Genomic DNA, 26,314 nt, shown 5'->3' with positions numbered 1-26,314 from the left:
AGCAGTGAAAGCCGAGAATCCCCACATTGCACGGAAACCCCTTTACTTCTGACACGTGTGAAAGGTTTCCCCCCGCGTGTAACTCACAGTGACCTGCTAACGCGGGAGAAGAAAGAAGTCTTACCCCTTTCCCGCTCCTTTCCACATATCTATCGAAGCGAATGAGTCTAAAGCACGAAGTCTATTACCCGAGCCAAACAGCTAACCTATACGTCAGCAGACATCCTATTTACTTCATAACCGTCTCTCCATCCGTTGAAACCCCATGAGCAGCCGTGGAAGTTAAAAGAGAGGAAAAAAAACCGGCGGCATGTGTACGAACACTGAATCAGACGGTCTGCACTGGTTACACATTAGGGTGATAAAAAAGCACAAGGACGATTGACGCGCTTGATCGTTGTACTTTTTAAAGGATTACGTTAGCTCTGACTGGGGAGCGTAATATTATCAGGGAATTCTGCATAAAAGCGCGATGAAAGACTTAAATCATTTTTAGTATGCTATAAATACAGTGGCATCAAGTACATTAAATTAAATGAACAAAATAACTACGAATAATATTGAAAGGAATGAATCAACATTTCTCATAAAACTGGGACTAACATAGGTGGATTTTCGACTAGGAACACGAGTAGACAACTTATAATATTAAAAAATAAGATAAAATATTTTTTATCCATTAAAATCTGACCAAATATTTGACCAATCTAATATTGATAGCAGAAATGGTGACCAAACGGGATGAGGTCAATTCATTATTAATCTTCAATACTATTTAAATATACCCTACACTAAGTAACTTAAACGGATGCTGCTCAGATTCGAATGTTTCGGTGATACATAGGAGAAGTATGAAACACCTTACAATCCATACAGAAATGACGGGCGGAATGTAAGACAAAATTTGATACGCCCATACCCACAAACATAACTGCGACCAGTCACAAATAATAATGAATTTCCACTCTTCCGAAAAATATGGGTAATTTTTTCCACGAAACGAATGCCGAATACACTTCTCAAAGAAAAAAAGTACAAACCCTAAGCTCAAGGGATTACATAATAATAGACAAGCCAGATCTTTCTTCGATATGCCGTAACACAGCTTTGCTCAGTCGGCCAGACCCCTTCCCCGTTGCAGACGCCATAACGGAGGCTGAGAAACACGCGCGGACCTAAAAAAAATTGAGCGGGAGTCCTTCTTTCTCGCGGGACGCGCCCCGCACAAGGGCCCAATCAAATTAACAGTCGCACGTGAACGGAAGTGGTCGCTGAATCGGAGGAGAATGGAGAGACAATGTGGGAAGAAGAGGGAAGGAATAATAGAAAACGTGAGGGAAGGTGGGTTTCTGGGGGGGGCGCGGCCAACCACTCTCTTCCGGAGGCTCAAAAATCCTCCTCCCCGGGAGAAAAACGTTGGTCGCATGTACTTGGGGGGCTGGAAGGGAAGTTATGGGGTCGTGTAACCGGAAAAATACGGCTTTTTGAAGAGGAGGATCATAATGGAGGGAGAAGAGAAAAAGAATTTATCGCCTTGGGGCAAAGTCCAGCAAAATGTCGAATATAAATTCATCGACCATAATAGCTAAAACTATTAAGAGCTACTACATCCAATAATTAAATACATAAATCGGCTTTCAAAATTTATTGTACGTATTTCCCCCGTAAATTTCTTGAGGGTTTGATAAAATTATTTAAATTGTTACATCACCAAATTTTCGCTTTCCTTATAAATCTTCCTCGTTGCATTAGCACAGAATCAATAAAAAGAATGATAATAAAATAGCGACCTAGAAATCAATGAACTAGTACGAAATCTCAGGCAATGTCAAGGTTACCACTGACAATAAAAGTGCTGAAATTAATATACTATAACTAAATTCATAGGCGCAGAAACCCCCCCTTTGCTGCGCCACTGACTAAATTAATATATTAACTCTTTTTCCCTCACTATGAATGATTTATGATGATACTAAGGAATGAGCTAAAAATGGTCTTAAATAATTTCAGTGTAGGAATACTCTATTCAGACATCTGAGAGATTATTCCAGAGGTAAGATAATGACGTACTGAAAAGATTTATGAAAGAAATTACTAATACAGAAGGTACGAGTAGAAAGAAAGGGGTAGGAGAGGGAGAGAGAAACGTGAAGCATTCAAGTCTTCTCCCTTATCCCTAAATTCGACTTTCTGGAGGAAAAAGAGGAAGAATCTTCGCTGGCAGGAAGGAAAGGTAGTGCAAGGAAATTAACCATTGAGTAGAAATCGGCACGAGGAAGAATGCTCGCATCTTTCGCCTCTTCTTTCCTCCGCATTACAGCCAAGCAGGCAGGCACGTCTGTAAACCCCGGAAGGAGATCCTGAAAAGTCCTCATTCCCTTGACCCCGGGGGAGGTGGAAGGTCCCTTAAAGGCTTTTGCCGTCCCTTTTGGAAGGGATATGACAATGGTGGGCTGGGATGGAAATAAACCCTTTGTCCGACTCCCTTGTCTTGTTAAGCGTTTGTGCCCAGAAAACTTAGGGCCATTTGTAAGCACTAGCCTTCCCGCCTACCAAGTTTTGTTCTACGCCGTTTTGTCTCCGGAGTTTAATCTTTCAAAACTATGCCGGAGTACACGGGAGTCAAATGCCCATTATTATTTCAGGCCTGACTGATGTCCACCCACCGTTACTCGAGGACAAAGAAAGTTGACCACGGAGAATTTATTTTCGACGAGTGAAAGGCAGCTCAGTAAAGAACTCCCAAGTAAACGAAGACGACTTTAAATACCTGATATTAGTAGACTTGCGAATTATATAAAACACGAAAGAATTAATAGATTTAAGTAAATATGACCGAAAATTAAAGAGCTAAATAAATAATGTTGAGCACGGAAAGTTTGTGTAACGAGGCTAAGTGAAACAAATAGTAATTATCCACTCATAGGAATATAACAGGCACTCAGGGCAAAATCCAAACATAATGAGCAGTTTTACAATATTAGGCAAGAATATTATATTGGGGAGATGTAGGAATAGAAAAGCTAATAATGATAATAAACACAACTTTTCATTTTCTAACTTCGCCTCCGATTCGAATTCAATATACGACTCCAACTTATCATACGGCTCGAAATCAAAATTCATCGAAAAATATATGAGTTAGCAGAAATAAAATTTAAATGCTAGCTTACAATTGAATGTTCATATTCCGTCGGGATGTATTCGCTAAATTCAGGATATTAATTGGCAAAGATAGAGACAGGAACGACCACCATTGTGATAAACCTCATGACTTTTGGTCCACCATGTTATGCTCGCATCCGTTCGCTTTCAACAACGTATGCCCGCCCCCCCTGTCACCCGGAGACGTGCGAAAAACCCAGCACCCCGCCAATGGGGCGAAATCCTAGCGCGGAAAAGGCCTTCCCATTATTGCGATAGGACACCCCCCCCAAGCTCACTCTTCTCACCCTCAATGACCCCCAGCCCAGCGGGGGTGCGTGGGCTTTTTTTCCGGCTTTTGAGGCGCCTCGCCCCCGCTTCGCCCAGCACCCCCGAATCGGGGGGTACAATGCCCCCCGGAGACACCCCGCGGCGACCGTGGAAGTCTGCTGTCATCTTCAATGAGGACGACAGCTGGAGAGAGGACGGACGGTCGCGAGGGTGTCTGTTGTGCGCGGGGCGTGAACCGAACCGGGGGCACGATCACGGCCCTGGTCGTGCTCTCGAAGCGTCACTCGAGATCGAGTGGGAGGCACGCATGCGCCCTTTGGCATGATCGGGGAAAATGGCACGCGCGGCCGTAATGAGCACACAATGGAGACGACAAAGACTATTCGGCGGTGAGAATGTTTGATTTACTTTCTTCCTTTCAAAGAGCTCATTGCAATTCCAATTTGTACTTCTAAACTTCATGGCTGTAAAGCACCTATAGAAGCGATTATTCAATAGAAATAATGCGTAAGATAAAAAGGAAAATGAAGAAATTTGGGAGATAAAAATGCCTTGCCACAAATTGGCTATCTTATTGAAGGCACATCGCCATTGTATCTTTTACACTAGCTTTCACTCAAAGAATCACTAGTGCAAGCGAACCAAGGCTGCTTCGATTTATTTATTAATCTTCCATCTGATTATTTCGCTTATTTTAAGCCAGATATAAAAATGGGAAGACGCAGGAAGAGCTTCATGACCAGCTTACTGCAAAAGGATGGAGATTCATTTCCTGCATCTCAAACGCTAAGTAAATAGCGACTTTTAATCTTAAAATAATTTCAAATATACTATTTTACAAGAAAGTATCAAGAAAATTTCCAAGATTCTGTGATGGCTCTCTAACATCCAAGGGTAATACACAGCTTCTTTTCATCATATGGCCGCCGATTGGGTAAAAATGTAATTTTTATAGGGTCATTTTAAATTGATTGTTTTCACTAGTTGAGGCCACCAGAAACTATGAATATTGTAAACTCCGCAGGAAATATATCTAGCACCACATCATGATTATTGCCACGGTTTAATAATGGTTCAATGTAATACAAAGTATGTTCATTATAGCTCTTTACCAACAGAACTATCTCTCTAAGAAAGCAAAAATTAAAGCCGATAATAGATTCATCAAAGGGTTTTAAGGTGCGAAAATGCTTACTTTTCCCTAATGAAGCGATAATCGTAATACGATTTGTTTTGTTTAAAATAATCCGCCAAAAATTAACAAAAACGATGTCACTGCTTTTCCTCATTGATATTTAACAGATGAAGGAAGAATTAATAGACATTCGGATGATCAAGATGAGGAGTTGAGAAACGATTTAAATAAATTAATCAAATCGACGAAAAAGAAAAAAATGAGGACAAAGAGGAATGAAGTTCAGTACTTGTCAATACGATCTCCCCGTCACTATGTTTGGTCCAGTTGACTCTACCTCGTATCACTTAAGGTTCCATGACTCCTGTGCCGTGATGTCCCCTCAAGATAGGATAAACCCCTGGTCAAATATAATGAGGAGCATGGGCGCACCCAGAATCAAAACTGGGGGGGGGGGGGGGGGGGCTAAACTAGCTGTGGTCGTTCGAGTTGTAACTTTTTTGCACAGAAAAGGTTAATGAAACCATAATTTTAAGGAAATTATGACAGCAATTTATAAGTTTTTATAATTAATTCATTGAAATATTATTGAAATATAATTAATAATTGCTTGAAACAATAATGATTTCCATTTTAGTTCCGTGTCTTATACCAATATCATTTTTCTTCAAAAGAAAAATTTGATCCTAACTTTTGTTTTGAACTAAATTTATTTTCGCTTCTAGGGCGGGGGGGGGGGCAGTTGTCCCCTCTACACCCCGCTGGGTACGTCCATGATGAGGTGAGAAAGACCCGCGAGAACGGCGGAGGGAAATGAAAAAACAGAGGTGAAAGAAAGGGGTGAGAAGACGTCATAACTTCCTTCCCGAATCTTCCTCTTTTCCGCGCAAAGGGTACGACGGCGGTTGAGGGAACGAAGGGGCGGAGAACACAAGGGGTTCGTGGGAATGTGCTCCTAGGAGGCTGACGGAAGTAGGTATGAGAAGGAGGTGGGAGGGGTGAATTGTGAGAGCGCTCAGCGGACGCAGGTGATGACATAGCCCCGGGGCAGAACTAAAAATTTAGGAAAGGAAGGAGAGTCTGGCTGCCCGTGGCAGTGGAGTGGACCGGATAGGAAAGGCAAGGGGCAGCGAGGGCGAAATGCATTGAATATGATTAACCCATTCACGCCTCTTCGACCCCAGACGCTATCTCCATGCACCGAAGAATTTAATTTCCGCCATCAAAAAAAGACTTCCTCAATTGTATGCACGAGGTAAAAAAAATGAAATCCGCACAATTTTGACGCCGAACTATATTTGTAGACGTGACAGAAAAAAATGTATATAAGTGAATAGTAGCTCTATAGAAATATTAATGATACCTAAAATAAGGAAATTTTACGTAAATAAGTATAATTAACATATATATTTTTTTTTTAGATCACGAGATGTGGGTGATCTAAAAAAAAATATATATATATAATAAGGGGTCGTGAAACATAAAGTTTGAAGTATAATTAACGAGATCAAGGGGTGGTGGCCAAAAAGAAATAGATGATACAAAAAATACATGTTTTGATGTGCAATTAATGATCATAAAAAAACTGATCTATCATGGCAACCTCAACATCGGTCTCATAGACCTCTTTTTTCTGTACAACGCTGGTGTCCAAGCAGTACTTACCACATGACCATTCTGTATCAAGCGGGGTAGCACGAAGATGCATGGAATTCACAAATCAATCTATTGAAACTATGTTGCTCAAACTGAAATATTTGATTTTTCGACCCATTAAAATGATATTTAATTACGCTCAATCAGAAATATCAATCGAGTCCAATGGTTTTCCAACATAATGCAGTGTTAGATATTACATGCATAAAACTGTTTCAGTTTCACAGCCAAGAAATAAATGTTGATATGCCATATATTTCTTATATTTTTTTAATGAAAACAGGACGCCATAATAGCTGAATACGTATTTCCCACTATCTTGACAGCTTATTTCTGTACTCACTTCTTTTCCCGCTTTCCAGCGCCAGTATCCCTGAAGCCTTTCGCGAATGGGTTGTTATCGATCTTCAGCTGCGTGATCTGATTGGAGAAAACAAGAAGAAAAAATAAAATTAACAATTAATTAACGTCCGGTAAGAGCAACACTGATTTATTCACTAAAAAAACTATTTTTAATTGTCACGGAAGCAAATTAATTCCCACATTTGCATTACCAAACGTGTAACACTGTGTAACTATCGAAGAGTAAAACCAATTGGAAATGAGCAAAAAATCACCCAAGAGAGAGAAAGCTACTCTTTGTTGTAATTATAAAATCACGTTATACACAGGCGGAAGTGTATCAATTATATCCCAACACCGTGGGGTTAACATTCCCCAACATCGATTCCGGTTAGAAATTTACATCCAGCCCTTTAATTTAAAAGTAGTAAATAAATAACACGACACGTATACAAGCATTAGCAACCAATATTAGAACATACGACCCTGGTCGTAGCTACACTAATTACCATCTTACATGACGAATATTTAAAAAAACAGACGTTTCGCTCCCGCTCTCCAATTAGATAAAGCCTCTTTTCAAAGTCAAGAGGAGATAGTTCGTTATATATTCCCTCAAATTGCAGAATGGACGCTGTAGGAAAGAAGAGGAGCTATCCTCCATTTTGGCCTCTCCTGTCATTTTGAAGCATCAGCCTGACTTGTGGGACGCGGGAGAGAGGGGGTGTATAACGCGGTCGGAAATGGTTTTTTTTCGGGGGTTGGGAGAGAGCGGTAGGCCAGGAGGGTGAAGATGAGACGCAGGGGGGGGGATGCAAGAGTACAGGGAGGGGGGGGGCGGTTTTGAGTGCTGGGAGCGCGCGCTAGAGAAGACAAGGACGGAGTGAAGGATAGTGGCAGGGGATGAGGGGTGGTTGGAACACGAGGAACAAAACATGGCGACCAACAATGAACTAGCTCCTCTCCCATTATTCCAGATCCTCCTTCCTTTCGTCGTGGATGCAAACCCCCAGCCTACCTCTCAAAAAAAACCCTGACTTCAAATTCTCTCTCTCTCTCTCAAAAATATAAAAATATAAAGAGTGAGAAACTGAGGGTAGTAGGCAGATCGCCTTATAGATTGCGTGTTTAAATTATGAAGGCCCAGGAGAAGAATGGCTCCGGTGAGATATTTCATCCTTCGTGTGAGAGGTGAACGGATTGCCAAATAAAAGTTTTTTGAATAATAGATATGAGCCACGGAAATAATGAGTGTGTGGAGATGTTTTCTGTACTGTTGGGTTTTGAAAAATAAATAGATGAGAAGAGGGCAAAGAAGTTTACTGTAGTAGCAAACTAGGAGATCCTCGTAGTCACAATGGAAAGATGAGAGCCTTTGCTTGCCTACTCTATCGCACAACAGTAATGACTGCGCTTTCAAAACTAATTTATTTCCAACGGGACGCTGAACTAACATGGATTTCTGTCGCTGATTATGGAACACAATACCCAAAAGTTTGTAGGCACTGAATTCCTAGAAAATAGAAAGAACGGTGTACTTTGGTTTATTCTGCTACGCCAAAATTTACGCTAAACCAGGATAAAAAAGCGTAAGGTAAAAAATATAAAGTAAAAAAAAATGAGTCACATAATGACCCATTCTATCCTTACAGCACATGGAAAGGACAGAAAATTGTATAATGACATCAGCTCCCACCGTATCGGGGATAGAGGGTAACAACAAATGTAAAATAGAATTCTTGGCATCAAGAAAAGCATAGCGCACCCGTGACATTTTCTCGCTTCGGTTACCGTGCCAACAGAACAAATTAAAAAATTTGACAAATTATTAAAAATAGGACGAGGAGCGGTCATACCACTATGCCCATCATTTTTTCGCGGCTACCATTAAAACGGGAAAACTGAAAAATTCTCACTTTACGCCATTAGCCGACCGGAGGATTTTCACGACATGCGGGGACAAAAAAAAAAACAACATACGTCCAGCGCAAAAACAATAATTTTCCGCCACAAAAAGGGAGCATGGAACAGTAGAAAGTGGGGTGGATTGTGTATGCGTGTAACGGGAGATGCGTTTCACGGGCCGGGCTGCCAACAGGAAGTACCCCGTAATGGCTGCTGCGACAGGGGACACAAAAATTAAAAAAAAAAAATGGAAAAATAAAAGAAAAAATATGAGGTGATGGGAGGTGTATGGGGGGGGGGGGAAGAAGCAGGAAATCCTCCATCCCATGCACAGGGGACCCCCGCCTTCGCCGCCCCACGCCCCGCTGCGACCCCCATTACTCCTAATTCCCACTCCCGCACGCCCCTCCCCCTCTCTGCGCCATAGAACGGTGACACCCCCGACACCAACGCCGCGGAGTGGTGGTGCTGCATACGCTCCCGCACACAACGGGCTCTCGCCTCAATTTCCTGCTCCCAACACTCTACCGCGCCGCCGCGACGTCACTGTACTCGGCCCCAGTGCGGATACTCAACTCCGAACTGCCCTTTTGCGCTCAACACCACCTCGGCATCTTGCTTATGATTTATCATCCTCACCATCTTTGAACGCCGGATTAGCCCAGCCCACTGTTCTCAGCCAAAATGGTTCACAGGCAAAAACCAATTATCACCCCTCCAACCACGCTGGATTGGTATTCTTTGTCCCAATGCGACCCAGAAGAATTATTGTAGGAATCATCGATCATATTTCAAAGCATAATTAAAAAGTAACTTTTATAAATAAGTTAACTTTTAAAAATAACTAAAAAGAGGTGAAATTCGTTTTTAAACCGTACGCAGACGATACTTGCTCGCTAATAAAATGTATTCATGCGCTATCGTATCTTAGCGTAACTTTTGACCAGTCGTGCCAGCCCATCCGAGAGTTTTTGCGATCATGGTTGCACATTGTACCAACGCTTAATTTCTGGTACCTTCACGCGTACAAGCACATTGTCACCCCGCGCGATGACTGTAAATTGAGCGAGATATTTGACGTTGAAAAATAAAGCTTGCTCATGACATTTTCGCGGCTCAAGGCATCCGCGGATCGCGATTGGCGCTAAAACTGATGGTTCCCAGTTTCACAACTTGTCCCCGCCCGAACATCCCCACCAGCTAAGTAGTCGCGCTCGTGTGTTCCTCGCTATTTCTACGACCCGATTTCAACCATCCTAAGATACCCATCCTCCTTCCCTCTCTTTCTCTCAACCCCAAGCCAATTACAAACGGACGGGTGCAGCCACTAGCTCAAGTCCTTACAGTCGGTCCTCAGTGCCATGTCCATTTTAATTTGCGCATTTACGCCCCACGTCACTCCCGCAAGATAAAGCTTCAATTAATGCACCTCATCTCCGTTGTAATTAAGACATAATTATAAATGATTTGTACCATCCCACAGTGGTTATTTATCAAGTCAGCAAGTTTCATTGTACAGCAGTATCATTAGCAGGACTATCGCTGATATTTTTTCCATAATTTTTGGTCATTTTCCATTAGGGAAAGGCTTAAAATTTTCAATTTTAGATCCTTCACACAAAAGATATAATTGTAACTTTTTATAAATATACTCTCCACTCACCGTAGCGTTCATTCAACAAACGTTTGACACAATTATTATATACAGAGCCTGTGGTCGTATAGTTTTTTATCCAACTGAATTTCATTCACAAATTTTTACTTTCATCAGTCGAACAATGGTGACTACAAAACCGACCTCGCTGGCAACTCAAGGAGAGGATATCATTCTAGATTACATGTTCTAAAGTGAGAAAGAGCCCTCGCCTATAAAATAATATTTTATAAGAAAACCTCAGAACCCATCGCTAAAATCATCGAGGAATTCACTGTTGAGGGGCATTTCTAATGACGGCATTGCAATTGCATTCTCAGCTATCCATACCCAATAATATTTTCATATTACGTGCATGCAGTTATTTTTCACCGAATTAAACACATTAACAAAATCTGTACGACAATTCATAATGCAGGTTGTACATATATACAGCAAAACTCTGGATGGAAATTAAGTATCTTCGAAGAAAAACATATATCTTCTCTGAACCTTGCGTTAACGTCGAAATGCAATGATACCCACTAGAGTTGAAATAAAACCATCGCTCTGAAACCATAAATTGTTATATTTATGATTCAATTTGATATTTTCGGCGCCATCATAAGCGTTCACCACCTCAGCAACACCCAGCTTCCATTTTCGACGCAGGCGTCACCCGCCCTGAGGGCCAAACACCACGCCTTACCCAACGCCCCCGGGGTGTCAAACGAGTGTAAGGGGTCCGCTATATGACGGCGGGGACTTGGAGGGGGAACCTTCAGTACCAGCAGTGCGCGGCACGTATGTGTCAGCGGTGCTCGGGCGATCGGGAGGGTGGGGTGGCTCGTCTGATGCCGTCTGCGGCGGAGAGTCAATCCAAAGGGTGTGAGGCGTTTGCCGGATTGGCGCTTTTAAGGCCACCACCCGAGGGGAGGATGTCCCTTTGGGCCCTGCTTGGCCCTCACCCACGCCTTAAACAACGAGCCCTCCAAACAACGCCGAGTCACACTCCTCCATTGCGCCATTGTTCTCGCCTTAATGAGCGAACGCGGAATCACAGAATGGGGGAAAGAATGTGATTCGCCAAACACGGCCATCTTCCCACAGATTCCCGTTTTCGCGTGAATCGCTAAAAATTCTTGCCTCGCCCTAACCTTTACCCACCGTCTCCTTAAACGTGTTAAAGTTTTTTCTAATTGCTAGAAGGGCGTAATTAATCGGAGGAGGTTAAGGGTGCCCGAGCCTCGATGAATAAGAAGTATTAACTGAAATACAAACGTAAAAGGATGACCAGTGAGAAAATATTTTGTTTTGGAGACAACTACTCCATATTTCATACGGTAAAATACATATCCAAGTACAAATTGCAATGGAAATTAATTGTAAAAGACAAACTTAAGCTTTATTGTGGCCTGTGCCTCAAAAATATAAATATTAAGTGCGCCTATCCATACGGTAAAGGTAAGAGATCATACGGAGGCGGTCGTTCGCATGCCAACCTCCGCCACCAACCATCATGCTACATATTTTAAATGGGCTCATATAAAAGCTGGCAGTTTTATCAGCAGAAACTATCGTTTTTAACTGAATTCATTGACTCAAGTTATCTATTTCTCCCAATGGGCTTAACATACTTGGTGGAAGAAGCGGACTAATGTCTCTCGAGCAAAATGGCGCTTTATTGGCATTTAATATCAAAATTAATATGTCTCCTCAAATTCTCTACTCCCTTCCCCAAAGAGACTCTTTATTCTAAATTTTTAAGGAAATAACATCAAGAAGGCTATCGAAGATGACTGCATACCTTTCGTAAAACTTACCCCGCAATAATGATGTACCCCACTACATTGAATGTCTCTCAATCACCTTATTATGCGTTTACAGAGGAAAAAATCAACAGAAAATTTTCATCGCTAAGTAATTAGTACGCACGATGGTCTATCGGACGATCTCCTTGCCGACATGAATACTTTAATGGGGCCGAGCGAAAGAAACTCCTTGCGTTTTTTTCTATCCCTCTTTCTATCTCTCCTTCTTCCTTTCCATGAAACCTTAAGACTTATTTCCTTGATAAAGTTTTAATCTGCATTCATTAACCTCGATGCGATGTGTGTGCATACGCTTCCAACGGAGTGATCCCGCGTGTGTTTATATATCAGAAATGGCCGTGGAAAACATAGTCCCGTTCAGATCCGTATCGGAGTGATTCATCTCGTTTCCTCCTTTCACCCAGATGCATATCTTCCCAGGACCGAAATTTATGGTGTCGCCCTCCGGACCTAATTGGACCTTTCAATGCACTATTTTTTTATAACCTCGCCGGGCGTCGTGATCCAAGGTGAATATTTATCACGCGCGAAACGCACGAGGAATGAGTGTGGACAATACCCTTTTCAGCGCGGGGTGTCAATGCGTGGCCTCTCCATATACGAGGCTACCCATTCCACTCTCTTGACCCTCTCCATTGGCCCTTGTGACGTCTAAAAAGGACCGTGTATAATGAGACGCGCACGCATCCAATTTAAACGTGCCCATGACATCATTTACGCCAAAAGGATTGAAAAAAAAGCAGTAAAGAGGAGAAAAAACGATGCCAAATAAGCAATAGAGGGTGCGACTCCCCAAAGAGATTGAGGACATGGCATGAGATAGCGGGGGTGGGGTCCTCATTGGTGGACGATGAATGAACCCATAAAATAGAGTAACGAAAAACATCTGGTATAAAAGTTAGAGCAATGAACGATATAAAAATTACCAAATTTCAACAAGATTTAATTTCACATCAAGTTTAATTTAGGTCCTTTCTCTCGAACATGCGCAGAAGAAATAACCACTTCAATTTGCTTCACCGGATTTTTTTTTCAGTGCCTGATCACTGGACTTTTATGCTACTTTATTTTGAGGGATTACATTTGCATAAACAAATACAACACCACTCCCCAAACTCGTTAATTATGTGTAACTTTCTGCGGCTGGAGACTTCAAATTACTCGATTCATTTTGCTTCATTCCAAGCGCCTTAATTCAATGCCCGCAAATATTTTCATTATCTGAATATATTCTTCCTCAAACAATTGTTTTAGATTAATTAAACTTTGCAATTTTACTTTTTTGGACTGCTAGCTAAAATTTACCGTTCTTCCATGCATTAACTTGAACGTAAAATAAATCCTTTTTGGTGGAATTGAAAAGTAATTAAAACCTCTCTCCTAACAATTATGATCTCTTAATTCTTTACTAATGATCACTATTCCACATGTTGATTTCTAAAAGCGGCAACAATTATTCCTGAATAAAAATGTCTAGGTACTAACCCCGTATATTTCACGTAAAACTCCCAATTGATAGAAATTAAAACTGTACCAAATAACAGATCATGATTCCTCCTATGCCAACTTGAAGGACACATCAACTACATTATAGTGACATATTATGTTGAGTAATGATAAAGCAAAAGTATCATCGACTTAAGATCAGAGATATGGACAAAAAAAGCTTTTTACGTGGTCATTGCAGATGAAACGGAATTCTTCACGAAATGCATACCTTTTAAACACTCGGCAAATTAGAATTGAAACGCGGTAGCAACAAATATCGCGCTTATACATATTTACATATCTCTATAAATAAATCTCGTTTATTTGCTCCTTAAGGTTGGTTTTCCTTAGATTTTGAAAAACATCTACGGCGAAAGTCCATCCGTAGGAAACATCCGCATTGCAACCGCAGCGCATCGGGAAAATATGAGTCGCTCGGGAAGAAATCATAGTAAATCGCTCCCACTGTCGTTACTCTTCCCCTCTCTTCTACTTCCCACCCCAACTATTCGTTAGAGCGACGGTTAAAATGACAAGTGACTAGCGGACAGAAAGTCTGAAATGAGAGCACATGAATTTGGATTGGAAATAGTCGTAGAAAAAAAAACTAGAAAACGATTCCGCTGACCAGTTTCCAGAATCGTAATTTCTCGAGCTCTTGCTTCAATCGTTGTGAGTTCATTTCGCGAGAAATCGGTAGCAAAAAGAAAAGAAATAAAAACAGCGGCCGTTAAGATTCAAAAGATACTATTCTTCAAGATACGTAAAAACGACGAAAACAAAACATGGAGATATTTATTTAAGTCCCCGGAAGACATCCTTCCCTTCCAATTTTGAAAAAGAGGGTTCTCCTATTTTACTCTTCCTATTTTCTCAATGGTACTCTTATTCTTTGCTTTTCTCCCTCAAAGCTCTTCACTCCACTTCACATTTTCCTTCAGTCTCATTTACCTTAAGCGAAACTGCGTTTCCATATTTCTGAGGATACGAAGTTATGCCCTTCCTCATGACTCCCACATTACTTTGGCTACCCTCAAACAATAGCAATTTGAACAGAAGTTAGCACATACCTAGGTTAGAATTGAAAGATTTTCGAGAAAATTCGTTGTGCTACGTGGGTATTCTTTCGACGTAATACGTATTTAATCAAACTATTCCACTGAAAATTTAAAAAAATTTCAACTGCAGCAAGTTAACGTGAGCTCATGGAAACGTCTACGCTCTAAATGGCTGGACATAAGAAATGGATTCTACGCAAGAAACTTTTAGGTGTCATTTTGAAAAATTTAACAAGTACCTTATTCGTTAAAAATGTTCTGATATCTTAGAAGCTTGATGAATTGTTTTAAACATTCAGTTTTCAAATACATTTTCAGATATTCCGTAAATATAAAAATATCTCTAAATTTAATGCCAAAAATGTCTCAAACATTCCTTGCCAATATTCACTGTACTTAGAGTGCAGGGATAAGCTGTCTCCGCTTAAACTCAAAAAACTAACATAGCGCCGGAGAAATCATTTAGCTATCCCTTGTGCGTAAGGTAAAGAAGGAGGTAAAGCGAGATTACGCCGACCCTTTACCAAAAACAGTACTGAATATTTCCAAAGCAATTATGGCCGCGGAAACATCCAAACTATGGAAAATTACTGAGAAGTAATCAGGAAATATGCACACGTCGACGCAAAGAGCAAACGCCGAAAGAAGCTCGCAGAGAAGCTGGGCTGTCACCTGTTCGCTCACACTTATTCCACGGCAGGCTGAAGACGGGAGTGATGGGGAGTGGGATGACAACGAAGAAAATTCCGCGAGGGAGTCGAGGTAGCAGAGAGAGAGACTCGGGTTCTTGAGGAGGCAAGAAATCAACGCGGCATGATGGAGAGAACAGGTTGAGCTAGACAAAGAGGAGACGAGGCCTTATGGGAATTTTCTTCCCGGTCGTGAGAAAAACGGGAACCCGGAGAGAAGGAAAGAGTCGCGATGAAGAGGGGGACGGGACTGTGAGACAAAAGAGAGGAAATTTCCAGATGTGCAGAATCGGATGAGGCAAAGGGAAGGGTAGAAACGAAAAGACGCCTAGCACTTATAAACGAAAAAAGGACTAGCAAATGCTGTAGAGATGCCGGTCAAGAGATGCCGTAGAAATAACGCAATTTTCAGCTGAAATACTTCATTAGTAAAATTGAACATTTCCAATGAGTTTTATTTTGACTCTACGCGTTTCGTTGTTACAAATAACATTATCAAGTGCCGGATCGGATTGCCATCTTCAATATTATCAAAAAAAGGTCATAAAATTATCAAGTGTTTGTAACAACGAAACGCGTAGTGTCAAAATAAATCCAGTGGAAATATTGCAATGTCCAAATTTACTAATATTAAGAATTTTCGCCACATCGTGCCTCACATCACACAAGATATGAAATATTCCAACCGGCAGTCTCTAAAAAGGACGAAAAAGTTTCATAAAATGGCGATATTTTCCGATTGGTTATTCTCATTGCTAGACGCCTGAACCACAAACTTAAAAAAAAAATACTCGGGCAGAGCTGGATGAAATGAAAGTTCGGAACAAATCTACCTCATTTTCAAGTTTTAAAGTTAATGACAAAATGATGCATAGCTTCATGACTTGAAAGGAATAAGTCAATTTAAAAAAAAATTAAAAATCTTATTCCAAGAGCAAAAATTCAATCGGCCCGCTGACATCCATGGAGAGTATGCTATGACGAAAAAACATGTGTGATAACGCTATGGAATTTTATCGTACCTCACGTTGACTAATCCATTCATTTTACTAGTAATCCATTATTTTTTGTAGTCATCAGAGATCGTATCAATAAAAAATGTGCTTTTCCACGGTCCAAAATTTTTCCATTATTTCCCAATGAAAAGTTTATAAACATAAATTAAAATAGGAATTACGAATATAGATAGCAATATTTTCCGTACCTTTTCGTTTTGGTAAGCTGTGACAGCAATGAACTCCGTCTCCTTGAACACGTAGGTCCGGAACGTGCTGTAGGGCAGCTTCAGGATGTCGTTGGCCCTCACCAGGTGAAACCTCGGCTGATATTTGTGCATGGAGTTGAGAATCGTCTGTATGGAGTAGAAAAAATGGGGATAGGAAGGGATCGGGTAGGGGGAAAAGGAGGAAAAAGTATTTGTTAGAGATGATACGAAATGCGAAACAAGACCAAACTAACCAACCATAGTAATTACTTACATTAGCTACTGTTTATAATTTTACACTCACCACTTGCACTAGCATGGCAATCGTGCTAAATTGAAGTTACTAATTTAGGAACCACATCCATTTCTAAACAACCCTCAATAATTTATATGGAGCATTGAAATTAAAACAAGAATATATACAAATTTTATGATTTTTTGCGGTACGGAAAATTTTATCTAAAAACGACGATGACAAGAAAATTTTTTCAAAATTATTAAAAACGTAAACGAAAAAAATCACTCTAAAAACAATGGCGCATTGCTATCCTTTGCAAATAAGTAAATAAATAAAACCGCACTCACATATTTTTTACTCCAAACAGTGCACAAATGATAGACTATCATGAGTTGAATTGGTGAGCTAAAACATAAAAAAAAGACGCCTGTAAAAACACCGTCTCGATGCTGACCCTCAGAACTTAACCAAAATAAGTATTTCACCCCCGTTCACGTCCAAGTAGAACGTTCGCGAGTTTTCCACGGGTAATGACGAACGATTATAGCCCTTTCCCGAAAAGTAAACTGACCCGCCTCCTGAGAAAAAACTCTCGCCACCCTCGGCCGCACCATGATTCCGCCGCGGCTGCACTGTCCCGAAAAAAAAATTCACCGCACGCAATCGACCCGCCTCAACGGCGGAGGAACGTCGCGCGAACTACCACACTAATCGCCGCGAACGAGCGCGAAACAATTAGAACCTTGCACGACTCGGACCGCGAAATTGAGCCCGGAGATATGCTCCCCTCTCATTTAGAAATGCATATTACACCCGCTTTCCCACCGACGACGCCGAAATCAAAGGACGCACTGAGGGAAATGCGTGGAAGGGAGCAGTCTTTTATATCCCGCGACGGGAAGTGGGTGAGGAACGCGGGAGGCCGGAGTGCCGTGGAGAAAGAATAGGAAGAGGAGAAGGGGGAAGGGTTCTCTTTGTGAATAAAAAAGGTAAGGACCAAAAGGAGGGAACGGAGGTGGAAATATATATATGTACAGGGCAGGAAGGGAGCGGAGAGCGTCAAGGTGTTGTAGCCCAAAAGGAGAACCAACGCACCCCAGAAAAGCACCAGAAGTTTCTTAGCTTCTCCTTTTAATAGGCTTTACTGCATCGAAGTCGCAGGTATTGCACATACATAAGCTGTGATGACGGATAAAGAAAAAACTGGAGTGGGTGGCGCAAAAGATATCTTGAGCTACCTTTACTTTTATCGGAAGAAAAATAATCAAGTCTTTTGCAAAGTTTCAGAACGTTTTATTAAAATTAATTATACACATATACAAGACTGACTAATGATAAAAAAGCTACGATTCTTGTTCTGCAATGAGATGGCTCGCAAGGGGGTGGTGCGCCCCCCCCCCCCCCCCGTAGGTATCCGCCTCTGCGCCTAAATGGGTACTCATCACGATAAGGTGTGTGAATCTCACTGGTAGTGCTCCCTATGAATGCATAAAGATACGTCACTTCGAATGATCAAAAAGACAGATGCCAAACAGAAGTTGGGCAGGACAGGACAATGTGTATACATCACCATCATAAGATAAGTCAGTTCTCATAAGATTGATAAAATATTCTCGTGTATGGCTCGGGGGAAAGCTGTATAAGGCCAACGTTTCGATGAGAAACTCCCTCATCATCATCAGGGTGAAGACAAACCTTCCCGGCACCAAACCCGAGAAGATTTTATCAATAGTGTTCTCCGGGAAAGACTACGATCGTTCACTCATCAACTGGTTTGACGTAGCTCTCCACTCAATCCTTCTATCCGCTAATATTTTAGCAATTCAGAGCACTGTAATTCTTTTGTATTACAACACTCATCACTTACTCCATGCATCTCAACCTAGGCATTCCTCTGCCGTTCTCCTCTTCCACTAGTCCTTCAATTGCGCAATACGTTTAAGTTAACAGACGCGGTGGATGAGACGGTAAGATTAATTTATTCAAAAGGACTGAAGTATTAATATTGCTAAAAATGCACATAGAACCGCCATAAATGTATTCAAATCCCTGTTATGCGCATTTAGAGGGCATAAGCTATCGCTAGGACTGGTACATGGAGGAGAAAGGAAGCTGCGAAACCGAGGAGGCGATATGAATGAACGCCCCGCGGACAGGAAGTGGAGCCCAGGAGGCTGGGATGTGAATGGGTCGGACGAAGCGGAGTATAATGCCTCCACGGCGAGAGCGAGCGGGGATCGTTGGGATGGGGAAGGTAACCACAAGCGAATGGAAAAAGCTGAAGTTTTGACACCTTTCTGGCTCAGGGAATATTTTGCGTAGGAAAAGACGCGCGCCAAATCAGCAATGGAGAGTGATAGGACCCCCCATGGGACGAGCTTGCTGTCAAGTCACGGAAAAATTCAAAATTCGAAGAAAATTTCGCGTGAAAAAGTTGGGAACGGCCAAGTTTCCCTAAGCCACCTCCGTTTCCATCCATGGTCGCCTCTGTGCGTGCGTCTAATGTAATGCGATATTGAAACTATGACTCGTTGAAAGGGAGAAACATTTCTTGGTAATATAGCCTTTCAACAGACTAGTGAATACCTTCCGAATGAAACATATTTACAACTAATGAGTCACATGATTATGCATTATATCACCACGTATCACGAATACTGGCACTTAGTATCGCAGCTGTGATGTCCTTTGAGAGTTTCCTATACATGTGACAGTTATTTTCATTGCATTCCATGTGAATAATTCAATAATTAGCACTTGCTTCCCATCATCCTAAGTAAGAAAATGTCCTTGATTTACTGTACCATATTGTTACATTATAACTGCGCTCTTTTCCGTAAAATTTATGTCAATGCATACGTATCGAACGCGGTTGCCGCTATATAATCATTTTGAAAGTTTATTAGAAAATTTAACTCCAAGACAGGAGCCAGATGTAGGTATCTAAGTTAATCCTTGATCAGTTGGATAAATAAGTATATATAAATCCCAAAAAGTGTCTATGAAAATTTTCAAAACCGTTGGCGTTTCTGAAAAAAGGAGCGGCCTATTGTTGACGTTTGATCAACTCGAATTAGTCACCGAGATAGATGTCAAGCTAGACTCCGACTTCGAGAATGCCCACGGTTTCTCCTTGTGTGGTTTCCTGGGCTGTGAATTTCTGACCTTCCGTGTTATGACGTTTCAGGTTATTGGAGGTGACAGCCTCGCAGTTTTCCCCGTGAAAAGAAGGCGGGAGAGACGAGCCATTGAGAAATGGACCGAGACTGCGAAAGGGGGATGGGGTCAGGCCCCACTCCACGGGAAGCCAGGAGGGAAGGAGAGGAATTCTTCTCACGAGGCTTTTATGAAAGGAAACGCCCCGTTTGTTCCTTGACCCGGTCCACACTGAACATAGACCGGGGATTCTTTCAGTGGTCGATTTTAATTTGCGATGGTTAAATTGAGAAAAATAGAAATAAAAGACAACGACTTAAAGTCTATGGCACGTTCAGAATGCACTCTTGAAAGACCATGCCGATAAAACGTCAGGGAAGTATTATACTTCAAAAATATTTATTGTTTATCGCCGGATTAGTTTTCTTTGAAGATAGAATAGCCTATATATAACCTTTAAACAGGGTGACGTCACTGACCGAAGAAGCAACATAGCACGAAGCGTTCATTTGACTACTTCCCTGTGCAGAATAAATAGTCGGTTCGCCGAAACCTACGTATCTCTTCCCATCATCCTAATTCCTGGCGAAAGCTGTCATCAAAGGGACTGCAGAGAAGGCCCAATTTCATCGCATAGAGGGCTGATTTCTGTTATCTCTTCGGTCGTATTTTAATTGGTTTTAAAAATTGTCCGCGACGCAGTGATGATTGCAGTGCGATCAACTTTTATCCAATATTTTGCAGGAAAATGTATTGGATTGCGAGGAATAGCATTGAAAAGTGATGAAATTTGTATGCATATGCATATAAATGTCGGTTAATACCACTACTAACACCTTTTTTTCCCGTGAAACTCGTATCAATTTGTCCGTCAGCGACACAAATAGCGACTTTTGTAAACCCATTTAAATGAGCGGTGACAACACATTTAGGACCGATTTGAGGATCCTCTATTGTAACATTCGTGGCTGTCATCTTCAATCAAATAGCCGTTCTTCCTATGGCGTCTTAATGAGATGTAATAAGACAGAAAATCTAGACCTTCAACTTCCTGCCCTGATCTGCTTATGTATTTCTACGGGCAAAAATATTGAGTAAAACTCATTGGGCCAATGTCTCCTTGAAATTCAGGTAGGTTAAAAGCCCAGGAGATTTGCTTGAGTGCATTGCAATTGCAAAAATTAACTTTTAAACTATTTCACGAAAGTTATGAAATCTAAAGCCTTTTGCTGGAAATAATTATCTTCATAGGGAGCGCAGCGTGATCACCCCAGATCCAGAATCTACGACGCTAATTGAGAGAAAACCTCCTTCAAGAGATTAACAATGCTTAAAGCCAGAATGGATATCGACCCTGCCCAGCTCCATTGGTGACAGTGAGAAAGAAAAAATATATACACGCAAAAAAAAGTAGAAAAAGAATCGGTTTGAGGCACGCCGACGCGGGTGACCGTGGTACACGTTCGCCCGCACACCACCACCGCCGAGGATCAGGAGGGCTGCCCTCCACTATTGCCGTGGGAAAGGATCTGCGGATTGCCAGCCACCGCGGCTTTTCTCGCCGCGTCTGCGACAACGCCGCCGCCGACTACGGGACTGGCGGAAGTCGCCGCTGGGGAAAGGATGTGGGAAGAGACCGACCGTGAGCGTGTGTGTGTTCAAGCCACACGGTCTCGTGAAAAACCTAATGCGAAACGACTGTTTGGAGGATTGTGCGGCGAGTTTTAAAAGGGAGAGCGGGATGATGTGGGGATGGCGGCTTTGGAGGACGGTCAGAAGGAAGAAGAAGTTGGAGGAAGCGATGGAGGGACGTGGGTAGTAGGCTGGGGAATTGTAGAGAAGAGGAGGAGGGAGTTGAAATGGCCCGAGGAGTCCAATTAGGCGTGAGTGTTCGAAGCGGGTGGACGGAAGAGGGCAGAATAGCGTATAGGGGTAGAGAGAGGTTGAGAGTTGGAATGGGATGGACTCGTAGTACGCACATGTGGTCGGAGTGGAGACTATATATTCGAGACCCAAATCAGTGATGTGTTCGACAAGGTCTCAGCGGAGCTGTGACGTTATCCTAAGCGCGTCCAGTCACTTTTGAATCGTTACTCTTTAACATATATGAGGTACTGACGTCTAATTTACGATTTTATTTCGATATCGCAGTATAAAAACATTGGCAATCAGTATGGATAAAAAGTGTTGAAGCCCCAAAATACTTTCTGAGCGAGTCTCAACCTTTGTCGGTAGAGTAGGTATATCAACTTTTGTAATGGCTTTACTTTTGAAATCTCTGAGATCCCGATGTAAAAATTACGTGATTTCCGATATTATAAAATTTCAAGACCTATCTAAGTCGTTATCAAGTCGGCACAAGTAGGTGTTGACATCAAAAACATTTTAGAATTATCAATTCACTCCATGAAATTTTCCAAATTGGCGTAGAAATCTTGAGCTCTCTCTTTAATTCACGTTTTCTGTGCCAAAATATGAATATAATTCAACACAGAGTGGTTTCCAGCTGTTTCACAGACTAGATCCAAGAAAAATGGTCGGATTACCAATGAGGCACTAATAAAATGCGAAGGAAACCAGCGACATTCTAAGTTGTATAGCTAACGTAAATGAACAATGTGCTTATTTTTTTAGAAATCGCTTTTCTGACAGTTTAATTTATATATTTGTAATATTTAATCTTTGATAATAAGGAATGAACGCTTAAAGCATATGCGACGGTCCCACAATCTCAGACCGCAGAGGGATATTGACCGCCACACGTTCTCCCGCCGCCATTTAAAATATCTCTGGCGGGAAAACGTGAACGGCTTGCTCATTGAGTTCCAAACTTCTCCGCCAGAGGGGATATGTCGCTCTCGTCGCACGTGACTCAGTTCTTACGGGTAAGGCGCACGAGGCGTTCTCGGACGAATGATCCAAACTGCTTTCAAGCGCGCGAGGTTAACACTGCAAAGAACTTAATAGTTACTGTTATTTTTAATAAAATACCGCAATAATTAATTTCAAGGGGGGCAATAATTAAGTCAACATAGTCTCCCTCCAGTTATAGTTAAACTTGAAAAAGTAAGTGACGGGTCCCGTAGGTGGGAAACGAAAAAAAATTCCCTTTCTTATCGAAGGAGAAAATTTTACTACAGCCACGAAAATATTTACGCTTAATTCCATTCATTATACATGTATAATACGCCAAAATAACTCCTATCTTCTAAGAAGCAAATAAAAAATGCATAATTCACAGAACCGTAAATTCTGCATTTAGCAATTATTTCCATGCATGTATTCCCTATTATCTACGCTCTCCAGGATTTTATGCCTTTATCCGCCTCTAGGCTTTGATGAACCGGTTGTTATAAATCCAAGGATTGGGTGAAAAAACACCTTCAGCGCTTGAGTACTCGATAATATCTACTGCAATACTGAGGTTAGTATAGCAAACTTTGGAAATTATCTCTATAAGAGGGAAATAACTTTCAGGTAAACATATAAAAGTAATGTTGTGTGCAAGCATGCTCGATACCAAATCGCCTAATCTCTCGATCAACGCCAAAAGAGGGTTTTGCTCATGGTTTACTCAACGCTTAGCCCGGCTTCCCAAAACACGATTTACTCCGCCCTCCTCTCACAAATCTTCCCTCACGACTGATAATTAATCCGCGCCGCGAATCCCAATCAGCCAGTGGCTCCGCCACTCGGCTCCGCGGATATTACTCCTGGCGCCACGCCCGTGTAACGAGAACATCGGCGGCAGAGCGAGACAGGGCCGGCTGGCGGCAGGAGCGGCGTCGTTAGCCGGGTGCGTGCGAAGGCGTGCGGCAAGACGAGATATCTCGCTCGTCTTTTTTTTTCACCCGTTCGTTCAAAACCTTCGATAAATCTCCTCGCTATCAATCGCATCCTTTCCACTGAACCTCTCCTTCCCTTCGAATCCTACTCTTTTTCTCTCCTGACTGCTAAAAAAAAAAAATCTTTCCACCCATCCCACTCCGGAGTTACCCTCCTTCCCGCCACTTCAACCATTTCTTCGCCTCGCTAGTTCAAAGGAGCGACGTCAGCGGCGCTCGTCAGTAACCAACCTCCCCGCTCCAATTGGGGAATCGGCGACTTCTCATTTTATACCTTCCCATACTACCCCACGGTTTCCTAATCGCTCATCCTGCCTACCACCCACACAACCCCATACTACTCTTCTCACTGAGGTTCCTAGCCTCCCCTCTACGTCTTTCCTTCCTCTCTCTTCCCACTTATCCGTCCATCTCAATCAACTCCCATCATGCTCTGTCGCCGCGCAAAAAGAAATTGACTAATTAAATCTGGAAACGCCTTTGCGTGAGTGGGAGTGTTGGATTTCAGCGTGCGCTCGGATGATGATGATAATAATAATAAAAAAAGGAAACGGTCTGATGCTTAACGAATCAAGCCGACTTCTCTCTCTTTCTCTCCGAGGGGATTCCCTTGACGAAGTTCAATTTTGATCCCGCTCATCGTCTCCTACGCATCTTAGTTTGTCGCAAAAAAATGTCAGGATGCTGCATTTCCTTTCAATGTTACCATCTGGACCACGGATTGAGCAGAAAGTAAACGCGTTTCCATTTACTTTTACGCCAAATATGTTAACTACTTCAATTCATTAAAGCTGGAAAGCCAGTATACATTAGGGTAAAATAAAAAGGGGATGGAGAAAACATACATTAATTTTAACTTTTATCATCGAATTGTGGTCAATCAGCAAATAATTAATGGCCTAGCGAAAGAAGATATTTATGTCTAATTTATGGCACAGAGAATACGATTTCAATTACCCGCACAGGAGAATTTTTAGGTATAATTCAGTGCAGTACAATATTGATATTATGTTACTAATATTATTATTGCTATTATATTTATATTATGTTATGTTAATATCAATAAATATGTACAATGTTAGGCCCTGAGGATGATTTAAAATAAATGGAAACGTTGGCTATAACTTGTTTTCATAAAATACGTTGACCTAAACTCCAGGAATTATTATAACATGTATTAAACGAGGTCAAAATAAGAGAGAGAAAAAAATAATTATCTAAACTTTACTCCAAGACAGTTTAATTAAAAATGAGAAAGTCAACTAACTCTCCATTTGATACCAAGGTTTACAGATGGCATATCGGAATGATATCCGAGCGGAGAGATTTCTCGGCAAAACGCGAAAAGCATGAGAGGTCCACCAAGTACCCACCTCATTACTGCACCAAGATGAGGAAGAGCAGTCCCATAAAGCATTAAGAAAAAGTAAAATTTCTCCCCGGTTATACCCTTGGCCATCTTCCCTAAGTCAACTACCTCCCGTTCGCATTGTTATTATCCTTCCGAACCCGGATGGATACGGATCTTTTTTATTTAACAAGCCACGGATACTTTTCCCTCGTCAGCGTTTGCCCGAACCAAACATTTTCGCTGGCGCATCACCTAGGCACCGTAATCCCCTTCTCCTCCACAAAAGTAATAATCACCGCCTCATCGTTACGATTAGATGCAAGTCGTGAAATTCGCGAGGGAGAAGGGAAGAAGTATGGAAGTCGGAATGGGATGGCAATAAAAATGAGGCGTAGGGTTTTTAGGGGAGTTTGCCTGAGCGACGCCGCGGCGGAGAAGGAAAAAAGCCGGAGAGCGGTCAATAGCGAGGCGATGACGAATCAAATTGACGGAGAGGCGCTCTGGCATAATGGGTCCAGCTATGACTGAGCCACTCGATTTATCGCTAGGTCGTAATGATACCGAGGAGAAGGACCTTTTGCGTTGTAGTAAAAAGGGAAATGGAGTAAAACTCGCGATAGCAAAACTAAAATGCTGAAGAAAGGCAATGATAGTGAGGTAATATTACATGGGTAATAATATCCCCGTAAAAACAAGGAAATTTGAGATCACAAAAATCATGGGCGTCACAGCTGCAAAATAGGTATCGCAAACTATAGAAAGGAGGGAATTACTACGACATAACTTAGGTAGGGTTAAAGTTCTAGATTTGATCATCGAATGATGAAATTTTCTCATGGTTTCAGCTAAACCCTCTGGAATTTCACTAGAGTTACCGCAGTTTCAACTAGAGTTACAGATATATATCGAAACATCATGGTAAATAATGGGGCAAAGTAAAGAACATAATTAAGGTGAAATAAACAAGCTCAAGATATACACCCACCAACTTAAAGGTGGCTAAAGTCACGAGCGAGTACATAAACTTTGTTCGGACATAAACGAAAATTTCAACCTTGCTCCACAACTATGGGCATTTAAGTTTGAAGCGTAGGGAAAAAATGTCCTTATAAAAGATTTTTTTAGGTATGCTCATCGCACCTCAAGTAAAAATAACCTCATAAAAAGTTTAATGGATGATATCAGTACATGATATGGAAATATTTTAGTTCAATTCGCAAGAAAAATCCTCCAAATTTTCCGTCGTCGAATCTCTACCTTAATATTCTACCATAAAAGTGAAACAAGCCCTCAACCCATGGCCTTCGTTGCATGCCCTAATGAACCTAGCCACAAGAACCACCGAAA

At 41.7% G+C, this 26,314-nt stretch overlaps 1 protein-coding gene across 2 annotated transcripts in view; it reads right to left on the bottom strand.

Moving 5' to 3' along the window:
- Nucleotides 1–26,314, bottom strand: part of LOC124155806 (optomotor-blind protein-like) — a 433,776-nt gene that overhangs the window by 27,214 nt on the left and 380,248 nt on the right. For both annotated transcript variants that reach the window (XM_046529926.1, XM_046529924.1), the window contains exons 4-5: nt 16,378–16,524; nt 6,570–6,646 (exon numbers count right to left, since the gene is read on the bottom strand). In XM_046529926.1, the coding sequence (XP_046385882.1) occupies nt 6,570–6,646; nt 16,378–16,524 (224 nt within the window). The remainder of the gene's footprint in view (nt 1–6,569; nt 6,647–16,377; nt 16,525–26,314) is intronic.

This window comes from Ischnura elegans, chromosome 3, assembly GCF_921293095.1.
Source record: "Ischnura elegans chromosome 3, ioIscEleg1.1, whole genome shotgun sequence".
NCBI lineage: Eukaryota > Metazoa > Arthropoda > Insecta > Odonata > Coenagrionidae > Ischnura > Ischnura elegans.
The sequence above is the reverse complement of the archived record's forward strand: the minus strand, read 5'-3'. Positions and strand labels throughout refer to the sequence as shown.